The sequence below is a fragment of the Balearica regulorum genome, chromosome 2, assembly GCF_011004875.1.
Source record: "Balearica regulorum gibbericeps isolate bBalReg1 chromosome 2, bBalReg1.pri, whole genome shotgun sequence".
NCBI lineage: Eukaryota > Metazoa > Chordata > Aves > Gruiformes > Gruidae > Balearica > Balearica regulorum.
The window spans coordinates 167,661,323-167,675,696 of NC_046185.1; the positions used below are offsets into that span (position 1 = coordinate 167,661,323).

The window sequence follows — 14,374 nt, forward strand, 5'->3', positions numbered from 1 at the left end:
GGTGATCGCTAGCACAAAGCCCACCAGCAGTCCCCCAGCAATTGACACTGCGGCCAATACCGTGTAACATCTTCATTAATGACCTGAACGATGGAGAAGAGCACACCCTCTGCAAGTTTGCAGATGACACAAAACCAGAAGAAGTGCCTAATACGCCAGAGGCTTGGGATGCCATCCAGAGGGACCTGGATAGGCTGGAGAGATGAGCAGAGAAGAATCTCATGAAGTTCAATAAGGAGAAATGCAAAGTCCTGCACCAAGGGAGGAATGAGCCCAGGCACCAGTATATACTGGGGGTCAACTTGCCGGAAGGCAGCTCTGCAGGAAAAGCCTTTGGGCTCCTGGTGGCCAACAAGCTGAACATGAACCAGCAACGTGCCCTTGCAGCAAAGAAGGTCAACAGCCCTCTGGGCTGCATTGGGCAGAGCCTTCTCGTCAGGTTGGGGGGTGATCCTTTCCCTCACTTCAGCACTGTTGGGACACTTCTGGAGTGCTGGGCTCCCCAGTACAAGAGAGATGGAGCCACCTGAGAGAGGTCAGTGAAGGGCTTCTAAGATGACTAAGGGACTGGAGCATCTCTCATAGGAATAAAGGCTTAGAGAGCTGGGTCTGTTCACCCTGGAGAAGAGAAGACTTGAGGAATGTGTACAAGCACCCGAAGGGGAGCTGTAAAGAAGCCTAAGGCACACTCAGAGGCCAGCGACAGGACAAGAGCCACAAGGCACAAACTAATTCCCTAGAATTTTTAAATATTGGTCCACCTCAGATTGTGACAAGTTTCTTGCAGACAAAGCTATCCTAATAGTATTAGAAAAAAAGGGTCAGAAGACTTCAGTTTGAGCTTTGACAGCACATTGCTAAAGCAGGTATCAGAGAGAGATTTAGAGAAAGGAAGTTCAGGGGGAAGATGACCGATTCCAAAAAACCAGCATATAAGATACTTGCCACCAAGAGATTTAGTCTATCTTGTTCTGACACTGTCAGATAAAGTTTTAACAGGCACCAAGATTGCCACACTGAACTTGGAGTCATGGCAGCAATACAAGACCTAGCAATAGCTGCGGCAACTGGGAATCAAAGAACTGAGCTCTAAACTTGCCTTTGCCGTCTGCTCAGCGGGCCGCCGTAGGAAAGCCACTCTGTAACAGGCAACTATCTCCAAGTGTGTAATATTCTTGAAAATGCTGCTTGGAAACAATCTTTGGGAAGAAATAAGGAATTTAACTAACAATTTTCTTTAAAAGCGCATTCCTTGTTCTAGTACTCAAATAGTTCTTCCTAATCCTCAAAATATGCTAGTGAAATTCTCTACTCACCCCATAATCTCTACGCTGGGCTGCTGAGGGTCGGTAACTATAACTGCTTAGGCAAACTGCTTGAGGAATTTTATTTCTCTTAAGTTACAGCCTTTGAGATCAGACGATGGTCCTTACAAAAGCAGCTGCATTGTGCTGGTATTAACACTGGTGCAGACTGCCAGCAGCACAATATTGCTGTCACCATGACAGGTGAATATTACAAGGCCATTTACCTAAATTGAAGGGATCATCCTTGCACCAAGTCTTAAAATATTTTCTAATATCTTCTTAAATAAACTCTGCTTAATTTCAAAGAATTTATCCCATTTTCCAGTTGTGAAATAGAGAAGTCATTGCAAGAACCATACTGAATAGTATTAATTAAGCATAACAAGCAGCACAAGCTCTAACAGCAGCTCAGCTCCTCAGGCCATTTGTTCTGCTTATTGTGAAGAAACACTCAGGGTAATGGATTAAAAACAATCCTGTAAGTAAATAAATAAAATCACTCCCAAAGAGACCCATATCAGTTACCTGGAGTTGCTGCTGTCCCTCCCCTGAGCTCAAGCAGTTGTAACACAAAGCTACATACCAGTGTACTTCAGACACGGCACTTCAGGCCTTAATCCAACCCTCAGTAAAGCAAAGGGAAAAGTCTTCCCAGTTACTTCAGTGGCTCATCCTGGTGTTTTACGAAAATTCAACATGAACTTGCCAGACAGCTTATAGAAAAACATACACCTACATCCTCTTCAAGTAGCCGAAAATACTACAGGAATCCCTGGACCTGTTTCCTAGCAGTTAAACACACCAGCTCCTCCTGCTGTCAGTCTTTACAAGGTCTGGTATTTACTGTAACACTAGAAATGTCTTAACTAGTAACTGGGAGAACTACTGCCAGTCGCTGAACTGACTGAGCAGTTCAGGCAAGGAGAAGTCAGGGTCACGGGATGGTTTATACAACACTGCTCCACAGCTGCCAGAAGGCACGCTGGGTGTCTCGCGGGGTACCAGGGTCTTACAACGAGATCTCCCAGGAATTATGCGGAGGAGCTATGCAGGTCCTCCTGCACCTTCCAGTTAACAGCCAGGAAGCTTAGCCCAAGTGCAAGAGTTACAAGTTGTCTTAAGTCCTGCTCAAAAGGGTGCCGTAACACGGGTTTAATGAAGGTAGCTGATGATGCCACTGTAACAGAGGCTGCGCAAGTCTTCTCTAGCCTTCACTCACGCTAAACATGGCAAAAAATCTTTTGGTGGTGAGGAAAATAAACAGCACCCCCACACACACTACCATGAGCCACAAACTCACTCCTATTTCTTCAGTATTTAACCTGTAATTGAAAACTTGCGTACAAGTTCTGTTTTAAAGTGGACAAAATGATCACATGTTGCTTTCCGTTTCATCCAAACCTGGTCATTACACCTTGCACAGGCAATACAGCTGGTGAAACGTTTCATAGTCTGGTCCTGATGCCACCACCATCACCCATACATTAAGAACAGGACTCGATCACAAATAGGGCTAAACGCTAAATAAAAGTTCCTTTGTAAGGCTGCTCTGGTAGCATTTGGCACGAGCAGCTTGCGTGCACCTGAGGTCAGCTCTGCACTGCATACAGCCCGCTCCGTGGTGCCGCTGGCAATCCAGTGCTTTTCAGCTATTCGGAAAATAAACACTTCGTCTGTGGAAATGTTTCACCTAGAGACTGATCCCCTCGGTAGCAAGTGATCCAAGCCAACGGTCTTCTATCAGAAAGAGAAGCCAGGACACCACACCCTCCCCTACCAAAGGCTTTGCAAGCTTCAAATCAAACAAAAAACCCCACCAAAACATTAGTCAAGCCTACCAAAGGCTATGGCGGATGAAAACAAGGGCAGCTCAAAGCCAGCTGCGTTTCTGGCTTAACCTTCCATACAGCTGAGAGGGCTCGCAATCTGTGCGGCTTCCAGGCTACAAAGCACAAATACATTCCTCCAGAGAAGCCTCATCTTAGTCAGTCCCCGATATTCACTCATTTGAAAAAAAAAAAAAAAAAAATTAAAAAAATGGTAAGACATGTTGAAGCACATGTAGGATTTTCAACAGGAATTGGGGCAAAAGAACAGGTTAAAGCCACTGCGGCATTCCTCTCCCTCTCGACGTGCTGAGCAGTAACCGCAGTAGCTCCTTCTCCTCTGCGCACACCCTGTTAGCTGCAGGTCACTTCTCTGCCGTCAGAGCCACGCGAGGGGAAGTGATCTAAAAGCTCCAGTTGTAAGAACGGCAGAAGAACCTGCAAGCAGGTCTTGCATAGGCAACAGCTTTTAACTTTCTCCAAAAGCTCTGCGAACACACAGGGATGAGCAGAACACCGTTGCACGTGCACCGTGTGCTCGGCCAAGCCAGGGTCTCTGCAAATCAAACACTCAACTGAGCAAAATCTAGAAGATTTTCAGCTCAACGGTGGGTTCCCAAATGGGCAGAAGAATCAGAAATGCCACGTCTTTCCTCCTGCGCCTCTTGGGAAGGATGGAAAGCAAGTAAAATGTTTTCCTTTACAGTTTTACCTTTTTGGAAGACAAGCTTCCAGAAAATCAGGTCAAATCAAACAACTCACCCAGCATTGGTAGTTTTTATGTCTCTGAAGGTCAGCTCCTTCGGAGCAAATCAAACTTATTTTCTTTAGCTAGAGTGCAAGTGTGAATGTACCCAGCAACCTTCCCAGGGCCAGGTCTCCTCCCCTCATATTCCAAATTGCATAAAACCAGAAACATGTCAAGATGTTGTAACTACATAATCCTCATCAGAATCACAAGATAGTATTTGCAGCTAGCTAGTGGATCAAAGGGTTGTTTTTATATAAACAAATTTAAGGCAGCATTCGCTAAACCGATAATCTCAAGCAAATGGACAGTGCCCATATAAACCCCCTAATCTCCAGCAGTGACTTGGCACAGCACACACGGCAGCATAACCACAACTGAGCACGTTTTCACCATCAGACCTGCAGCCTGCTCCATAGGTCTGGGATACCAGAGGGCGCAAGTGGAAAAGAGCTCTTGGCAGGCCAGGGTGGGGCGGAGGGGTTGTGGATGAGAGTTGGTTTTGTGTGTTTTATCATCCTGGCACACATTTGTGCGTGCAGACTTGGTTGATCGCAACTTTGTCAGAGAGCTTAGACAAAAACCCAAAAAGGCTTAGAGTTGTGCCTGCTCTTTGGCCTCCCAAAAGGACATAAACACTCGGTTTGGATTCTCAATCTTCTCTAACCATGAGAATTAAAGAGAATTTGAATTTAAATGGAAGCCAAGGCTTGCTTGGTTTTGTGTTTCGGGGATGTCAGGGCTTTCCGAAGTGCACGCATGCCGTCAGAGGGCACTAACAGAAGCCCAGACACATACGCAGCCACGAGTGGGAAAAGGAGACCTGCCACACTAACTTCCATGAATATCCCTCTCCCCTCATCCCACCTTCACACTCTTAATCGTCTCATCTGATCACTGCCTACAATGGGATTGAATCCAGGATGCCTAGACGTTGGAGAACCCCCAGTGAAGGGCACTTAACTGAGCACAAATATTACCTGAGTGGTGCTAAATCAGTGTAAAGCAATTGAGCTAGAGAAAGATTAATTTTGCATTGTGAACAACTGATTTCACCGTTTTAGTTCATAAAACTTGGAAAAAGCTTCAAGAATGCTTTGCTTTGGCTTACCAAGACAATACTAACAGACAATACTACAGAAAATAGAGGTATATTCTGTAGTTAAGCAACTCAAGCCGAGAGCCAGGCAGCTTTACAACACAATGTGCACTTTAAACAAAAAGCACCAAAACACCCCCTCCCACTGAACCATGCTCTGGTACAAGGCCCTGTGCCGAAACGAACCTGCAGCTTCTGCAGCGAGGCCACGAGCTGCTGGGAAAGCAGCTGAAATCTGGGGCAGAGCATCCAAACCACGCACAGATTAGGAGTGCTCCTTCGGCATCACCTGGGTCTCTGAACTAGCGGCCGACAAATCTGAGAGTGCTCTCGGATCACATGCAATACTTGTTTTTTGTACAAAAAGACAATATAGGGATTTATACTAACCAGAAGTTTTAACAACTTTGGGGCAGGAATGGGGATGGACAGATTCTGAGAGGGAGCAGGCGTTTCATTTATCATATAAGATAAAAATGCAAGTATCTTAACATCATTTGCTGACTTTTTTTAATCTCTCTGAAATGCTGGGGTATATGGAACATTCTCCATCTTCAGTTTCATAGGCAACAAAGTGTTTAAACCTTCTCTGGCAAAAGCAAAGCCTGCTGTCTTCTGCAAGAAAGGTGCTTACTCCTAGTGTGGAAAGGGAGGTAAAAGGAAAGGGAAATGTTGTGGTTTAGCCTCTGGTTTTAGGCTCGGAGCTGTGCTGTGTTTCCGTATCGGGGAGGATGCCGTGCTCTGCTGTGCAATGTCCGTCCAGCAGCACCACGCAGCACCAGCAGAGCCATCTCGTGGTGACACGTGTGCTTGAAAAAAGCCCCAAAGCCACTGCCCACAGCAAATTAAAAGAACTTCATCGCTTACATCATGCTCTGTACTTGTTTCCCTATTAAAAAATGTATACAAAGTTAAGATTCATCACCAAGTTTGTGAATAGAGCGAGTACAAGAATGGAAAACTTGCACTTACCGTGTACAAGGCTATGGACAGTTATGCCACAGCACTAGCTGCTAGTACACAACTCCTCAACAATAACACAATCAAACATTTCAGAAACAATATTGGTCCTCACTGCAAATAAAACGGATCGCAGGAGCACTGCTGCCTGCTGTTAGCTACTAAAGCTCACTATTTCCCTTTCAGCTGGAACTTGCCCCCACCCAGACATCTCTTCCTTCACTCTTAGGGATGCGTATCCCTGACTTCACACGAGCACCCTAACGAAAACCGCCACTACAGCCTCCGTGACTTTAACTGGAAGCTCCACGTATCCTCTGAACTCCTTGGAGCCGATAAGGAAAGCTAACTGCAAACAGCGCAGCACACACCCAAAACGATCCTTCGGCTTTACGTAAAGCCCCCAATGCCCTCAGAGGATTACCCCAGAATTTGCCAAGTTATGATGTCCAGCCAGGTGCTAGAAAGACTAAAACCCTTTCTTCTTAAGCTATGCCTTTCCAATGATATTTTAAAAGTTAACTGTTATTAGAGCTTTGTTCTAGAACAAATTTGTAGGTGACCATACAACTGCTCATCAGGTCTCCTTCTTCTCCGTCTCTCTGTACTCCAATGGTCCCAGGTCCACGATGGGGACCCATCTGATCACTGAACTCGTCTCATCTGGCTCCTGGGTTTAGGAAAAAAGTGAAAGAAAAACCTTGAGCAGAGACAGAACAGCTAGAGCCTGACGGGACGTATGATTAAACCTCTTCTGACTGGGAGAGGCAATCTCAGCAGCAGCGACCGTGCTGTCTGAACACATTCGTGCCTTTTAACATAAATAAATTAACAAGCGGGGGCTGAAAAGCCTGATCCATGAAAGCTACTCTTCTCCCTCAGGAAAACAAAGTTATTTGCAGTCATATTTGGAGCCCAGGACATAGAACTCTTGCAGCCTTTCACGTAGCAGTCTCCCCTTCCCAAAAACTTCAGGTGACACTCAAAGCACTGGTCTAGAGCAACCCCTAAGAGCCCTTTAGTACCTTGTAATACCTCACCCAGGCTCGTTTACTCTATGGCCTCAATAACAGCAAGTACATTAAGCTTTACTACATTTTTTAAAAAAACCAAAACAGTTCTAAACATTGAATAAATCTCATAGAAGAAACAGGTATCCCCACCACTTCAGGGAAAAACAGATTAGACAAATGAAGACATAACAGGATCAAATCCTGACTGTCCTGTAGTACACGGATGCTAGTTTAGACCACAGAGTTTGACAGCCCTTCCCCTCCTGGTACAAGGTGGAAAGCTGAAAAACACTCTCTTACACACTCAAGGCAAGCAAGGTCTACAAATCTTCAGTTAGGGTCTTGTTTTCATCTTGCCAAAGATTTAGATAATGCTCGTAACTGTTCTCCAGCTATCCCAAAAAAGGGAAAAACAAGTCTCCAAACCCACAAGAAGAAATTGCATCCCCCCTTACCTCATAGGAGGGACACAAGCTCTGCTCCAGCAGACAAACAACTGGTTGTACAGCCAAGGAAGGCACTGAGGAGAAGGGGATTAGAAAAGCCAAGAGATGCAGATGAAGAGTCTGGCCCAAAGGCAACCTGCGGTAGCACCCCAATGTTTCTGCCTCAGGGCTGCACACAGGAAATGGCAGTTTTCTTACCGAGCAGTTCAGCGAGTTTTAATTACTAAGCAAACCCAAAAGGTCTTGTTATATCTGCTTCAAGAATCTGAAGTTATTTGAAATACTGCGTTCTGATGGTAATGCTCAAGGGATACACGTCTGGGAGGACACAACTTAAGGAACTTTTATTTAGAACTAATATTGTCTCATGATTTTAACGCTGAGAAATTCTGACGCTGAGCTGTTTCAGAATCTGTAACTTCTAGAACAAAGCAGTATTTTAAAATACCCTTAAACAACATGCAAAAGTGTTAACAAGTCTTCATATTTCTCTGTTACTCCCACATCTGCAATGCTAAAATATCAAACACCTACCATTAGATTTACTATAATTGAATACAGTAACACAGCTCTGAATTGACCCAAGCTCAAAAGTTTTATCTCTTTGCCCCCTTCCACCCTTCCTACTTGTTTGTTACCATTTAATGAACTCTGTTCGTATGGAAGGCTCAAAATTACATTTTCTGTATCACACGGCACCCAATACACTTCTAAATAATGCAATTCAGTGGCTTAAACAGACCAGAAATCCCCATTGTACAATTCCCCATTCTGTAGTCCTGGAGGTCCTGGGATTCTGTCATTACAGTTGTTCTGCACATCCTACTTCCATCAATGCTGATAAGCGTCAGGATTAAGGCAAAAAAAGAAAAAAACTTTCTTCTGAAAGAAGTCATTGGGTTACCTGTCTAAGAAGAAACATTATCGTCTTTTATACAGCTTAGATCAAGGTCAAAAAATAAAATAATCAAGGCACTACTCATCCCAGGTGACTATTCCCACTTGGCTGGGGGGAACATCACACAGGTGAAGACACAAAGCATTGAAACTGCTTACTAAGAAAGAAACCTAAAGGATGACCCCCAAATCTCACTGCTTTCCTCTTTACTCTGCTAGGGAAGCAAGTATCTGTTTAAACCTCTCCTTTTTCTAAGTAGTGATAAAGCTATTAACACTAATAAACATCAACTGGGCTAGTAAATGTTCACAACCAGCAGAGACAGCACCACATTTTACTGTATACGCACAGAACCAGGATATTCATACAACAAGAAGTCAAAAGAATTAGCCCCTTGGAGGGGCGGAGAAACAAAGCTTCAGCTACGAAACACTCGAGCCTGCAGCTCACATGCAGCATGGGCCTTACGGAGATGCCGATCTGCAGACCTCGGCAGCAACAGCAGGTCAGCGATCTTTACACCCTGGATTTGCCGTTACCCAGAGCAGTGGTATCTTGCACAGCGCTGCTGTTTTGAGGTGGAAAGCACTGTGTATAGAAGCGTAGCAGTCACACGCTTTGGACAGTGCTTTTTCCAAGAAATCCACAAAATCCTAACATAAATAACAGCATTTTCTGTGGAGCAGTAACGCTAGCTTCTTTTACAGGCTGAAGAACTGAATAGACAGTAGAGTAGAAAAGCAAGAGACAGGATTTGATCTCAACGTTTGCTTTTAAAGTAAATTGTTCAGACTAAACCCAGCAACATATAAAAGTCCTGTTTTAGCAGGCCTCGCAATATTACAATCAGCAAAAGTGTTTAAGTGATGCGGCTTTTTGGCCTTGTGCTTTAGACACTTACGTTCCACCTGAATACCGTCTGCATGGGGTTTGCTTTTTGGCTCCTGGCTCCCAACTTTTGCATCATCATCGTCCAGCAGAGGAACATAGTCTGTTTTATCTACTGTTTCTCCAACCACATCATCAAATTTCTCTGCCTCCAGAGTGGCAATGAAGTCCCTTTTCACCTCTTCCTCAATCTCAGGAGGCGGCTCTGTCAGAGCATCCGCAAGACTGAGGTTGTGATCCAAGTCAGCCATGCTTTAGCACCTTCGCAACCTGAAAAGTGAGGTGGGGAAGAAGAAAAAGAAACAAATATTTTAATAAGAGACCTTTTAAGTTTACTCAGAGTGTGATGTTGACAACTGTGTGCCTCCTGGGCCATAACGCAGTAAGAAACATTTGCTTTAGCACGCAGTGATTCCCAGATGTTTACAAAACCCCCGCACCAGCACAGAAACAAACAGCTAGACCACCTAAATCAGGTTTTAGGGCATGAACATTACATTGCATGTGATGTTTTATCAGAACCTTAAAGAAAAATAAGAAAAAACCCCATCAGCTTGCCAGCATAAACCCAGTCTTACATTGATTTCTGCCTCACCCCAGATCTGAGAGTTAATTACATATCCGCAGCAGCAGAAAAATAAATGACGCAAGAGAATTTAGTTCTTGGGTTGGACTCCACCCAGCTTCCCCTATGGAGATTAGGACTTTGCATAATCTCTGATGTATACTTCGGTGATGCTTCTGATCCCTTTGACAAGGTCCTGTAGCATGTTTATGTCCTCGGCAAACCTTGCTAATACCAACAAACCCGCTCTGCTCCTGGGATTTGTGCTGGAAGGTGAAGTTTTAATAACGCTTACATGAAAAAAAATATAGTGAAGTACACCTTATATATAAAGCTATAAATTGGAAACAAAGCAGAAAGAAATCAGGGAGGAAAAGATAAAGGGGGATTCTATCTCAGCATTCAATTTAACTTCCTGGCACTAAACAGAAAGTGTACCTGAACTGATTCGCCCGTTTTGCAGCTAAAGCTTTTGGTTGCCCTAACAAATATACCCATAAACAATTATTTATTTTGTGACATTTCATCCTTTTGCAGTTATTATAAGGAACAACAGCCAACAAATACTGCAGGGAATTTCTAGGGGCAAACCCCTCCTTTTGACTGACAAAAGGCACACGACAGTAACTCGCAGAGCAGCGGCAGTCAGTTCTGCACACAGTGCCATCAAAACAGCAACGGTACCAAAACGGGGCACATGATTCAGCCATTTGCAGAAAGTGTCTGGTACAAACTGGAAAACCCAAAACCTAAGGGGACATTAGTATCCAAATTGGCATACTTACTAGTCCTACTACGGTAGCTCAGCTGCCTTCAATTTTTTTTTTTTCTTTTTAGGTCTACATTTGGAAGCACAAAGCAATTTGGTGCTGAGCTGTATTACGCTATCAGACAGATGCACAACCTATTGGAAGGTTTACTCTGGTTTGGAAGCCAGCAGGCCAATGCAGCAGCACCTGCTTCAGAATTAGTAGAGAACAAGTATGTGGAAGAGAATTTAGAGTTCCAACAACAAATTAATCCCAACAAAAAGATAAGAAGGAGCTTAGGTAAAGTGATTTATTACTTGACAACCTAATTCTCACTATACTGGACAAGAACCACCAAGCCACATTAGGAAAAAACAGTAATAGTGTTGAAGATAGAGAACCGCATACGTGAAGAGGCACAGACACACTCACAAGACGACACAATGGGCATTTGTGCGGTGCTTGGTTAACGAAGGGCTGACCCAAGTGCCGCTGTGCAGCAGTCCAGGGCCACTGGCTGACGGCAGAACACAGATCCTCTTGTTCCGAAGCCACAAAGGCTCCTACTCCTTGAACTACAGGCAGTTCTTCGTCAGCAGTACGCAGCCACCGACACATACCTACAGGCTCAAGCCTGCGTATGGCAATACTTCACATTCTTACAAACAATGGTATTACACTGATATTGTTGACTGTGGAATTGCCTGCAAGTACATTATGGAAACTAATTCAGTTAAATCTGTTCCTTTTTTCTTTAACAATAAAAGGTCAGACTTCAAGCCAGATCAGACTTCAGCAGCAACTGCAGTTTTTGTTGCTTTAGAGAAAGGCCCCGAAGAATTACCACTTAGTGGAAATCTAGAGGTGAAAGGTTTGGAGCCTTAACCCATTCTGCAGGGTCGCAGTTGAATGAATTATGGTTATTAAAAAAAATCTTTATAGTTCAGTGAAAGAGTCTTGTTAAAAAAGTAGAGTTCTTGACTATTTTCAAGACACACCCATGTGCGCACAACTGACCGCGTTACCTTTCGCTGAGTGTCAACCAGGGAAGTAAGTCACTTCCAGAAGTTTTATCTTTGCATTGGCCAGACTCTTGAAGGAAGAAGCGGGGCTCTTAGCCATCTTTTCAACCATGTCCTGGCCTTGCTTTCAACTTGAAAGTGAAATGATGGCGGTTAGGTCAGTCCATCCAAAAAAAAAAAAAGAGCTATGAACATTTCATCCTTTTCTTCTCATCAAGGAAGAAAAAGAATATTTAAAGTTTGTGAGAAGCTGCTTCATGATGCTACTCAGAAATGCAAGAATAAAGACTATGGTCAGAAAATAGCTACAGAACACCCAGTAATTTGGGGAATAAGCAAGCAAAGGCTGCAGTGAACGCACCAGGTGCCAGAAGAAAAATCCGACTCATGTTCTCCGCAGCAGGCATGCCGGGTCGGGCCGAGTCAGACTAGGCAGATGCCGCGAGTCCTTTGTGTTTGTAGCATTTGGTCCTGCACCAACATCAGCACAGCAAGGCTTACCCATGGCGAACCTGATGCTTTATGTAAATGGCATTTAGGAAAACCTCTCTCCTTAACCTCACTCAGGATGCTCAATAGCAGTAGACTACAGTCCGTAAACTGAACCATCAGCTCACAGTTTTCACACGTTCACTTCAGATTAAACATTCCTGCTATTTTAGTTTCAGGAACAGGAGTGGCCTTTTAGGAGCCTTTCCTCTTGACAGTTTAATTTAGGGTCTGTCCAAATGGCAAGTCATTGCCATCCTCCCACTCTCATGGAAACTATTAGCCAACTACTTTATAGAGAAGCCCGTAACATTTAGCATCCCCTCCCTTGCACGATCCAAACCCAGGGACCATCTACAGCCAACACCAAAGCACACAGAAACACGCATGGCCCTAATCATGGGTATGTAGTCAGAGTAAGCTTACACACAGTACTTAGCCCAGAAAGTATTTAGTCCTTGTTCCATGGAGATATTCAGCCACCTTTCCTCTAGACCTGAACAACTGCACTGCAATTAATGGAGCAAATGCCTCCAGAGCCCCCATGGCTGCAGGAGCTGCCGGGTGAGTGGGGTTAGGGAAGCAATTAGGAATTCTTAACCCAAATTAAGATTAATCACACCCAGGTCACCCTCCAGCACATGAATATTCTGTCACAAGCACCTGATAGATTCATACCATGCTTTTTTGGACCACATTAATGGGATAGTGCTTTATGAAATACTGCCATCAAATAGCATTGCCTGTGTCTCTATTTCAGACCTACATAGGAACTGGGACACTAAAGCAATCTAGTTTCTGGGGAAAAATAATAATGAGGTTACGCAGACTTATCAGCAGGACATTTCCTTGTCTGTATTTAACTTAATGAGGACTGCAGAAACTCTGTATAAAAATAAATAAATAAGTCAGCATAACTAAGAAAAGCCATTTTGCATTTCTGTAGCAAATACAGCACTGGTATCTCAGGCACGTAGAAGTGCCCAGCAAATAACAGGCTGCCCTAACGCAGAGCACCACCCTGGCTCCGGGAAGCCCATGGAGGGTGAAGGGACAGCCGGACTACCGCTAGACTGGACTGGGCTTATACAGTTAACTAAGACAAAAGGAAAACCAGCACAGTGCACAGGTTCTGCCCAAGGGTAGAAACCAAAGCCTGAAGCATATTCATGTGTTGACCAGCTTACCGAGACAGATGCTTCCTATACCATTTCCATTCATATGGAACAAAGTTAGCTATGCACAGGAACCATTCCAGAATCTTCATCAAGATGTACCTTAATACACTGTGTGTTACATAGCCACGCAAATCAGATATTAACAGAGTACTAGGAATACAAATTCTGACAACAACTTTTAAGATGAAAGGGCAAAACTGAGGAACGACTGAGGTTTCAGAATGCAGCAGTTTAAAAACGTATTAAATAATTCTTCAGCTGCGAGACAGCTGCCGAGGTCCTCGTTTGTTAAATAGCAGAGGGAGTAACAGCAGCAATGCTGTAACACCAACCCGCATGACTCAAGATTTCTATCTCTGGAAGAGCCTCAGAAGACAGGCAAGTCCTCCCTGAAGAACACCAAGTTGAGTAAGTATTTTGCTTAGAGGAGAGGTGTGGAAAGGAGCAGACCAAAAATCAGTCCCACAGTGACAGCTGTGCCACAGAGGAGGAAAAGAGTTTTCCTGTAGCAAGACATTCCTCAATCCACTCCAGGAAATCTTCAAATTATTCCACAGCAAATAAATCATATTCCCTTAATTCACACCTTTTTTTTTTTTTTTTTCCTTTCTAAAGGATTGTTTAGACCTCTTCATGTTCCAGCAACAGCTGATCTGTTATAGTCAGTATTTGCCCCATCTGTTCTTTTTTATGCTCAGAATCTTTGTGTACCCAGTGAGTAACCTGTTCGTTTTTATTAACAGAATCCATCTTCCTGTTAGCTAATCTGAAAAAAATAGAGAAAAGTTATTTTCATCTATTACCCTTATCTCAGACCGCCTGTCCTGGCATCTCATTCCACAGAGCTCCTATTATTTACCCAGTTCAAGTATTCTGAGCTCTTTCCGGGTGTTCCCACACCTTACCTGATGCTCGACCACATCCACAAGGTTGAACTTTGCTTCAGTATGCAGAACTTGTGCTCTGCCAACCCATTTAGAGTCAGACTGACAACATCCTAGGGATCCTAAAGAAATTAGACCAGCGCTTCCTTGCAGAAGTTTTACTTTAAGTGAACGAGTGGAATAACTTTCAAGAAACATCATCCCAGCCAGCCAGCCTCTGAAAGTAGAAGGAATACAAACAACACTGACTTGCATAAGCCATTGCCTCTAGCTTCCCATCTAGGGAAGAGTGGAATTTATTT

At 44.0% G+C, this 14,374-nt stretch overlaps 1 protein-coding gene across 22 annotated transcripts in view; it reads right to left on the reverse strand.

The window, feature by feature from the left end:
• The window catches only part of MAP4 (microtubule associated protein 4), a 162,652-nt gene that overhangs the window by 99,492 nt on the left and 48,786 nt on the right, over positions 1-14,374 (reverse strand). For all 22 annotated transcript variants that reach the window (XR_012834250.1, XR_012834253.1, XR_012834251.1 and 19 more), the window contains one exon: positions 9,199-9,455. Coding sequence is in view for 18 of the 22 variants with exons in the window: in XM_075746954.1 (XP_075603069.1) it covers positions 9,199-9,436 (238 nt within the window). In the remaining 4 variants the exon portion in view is untranslated. The remainder of the gene's footprint in view (positions 1-9,198; positions 9,456-14,374) is intronic.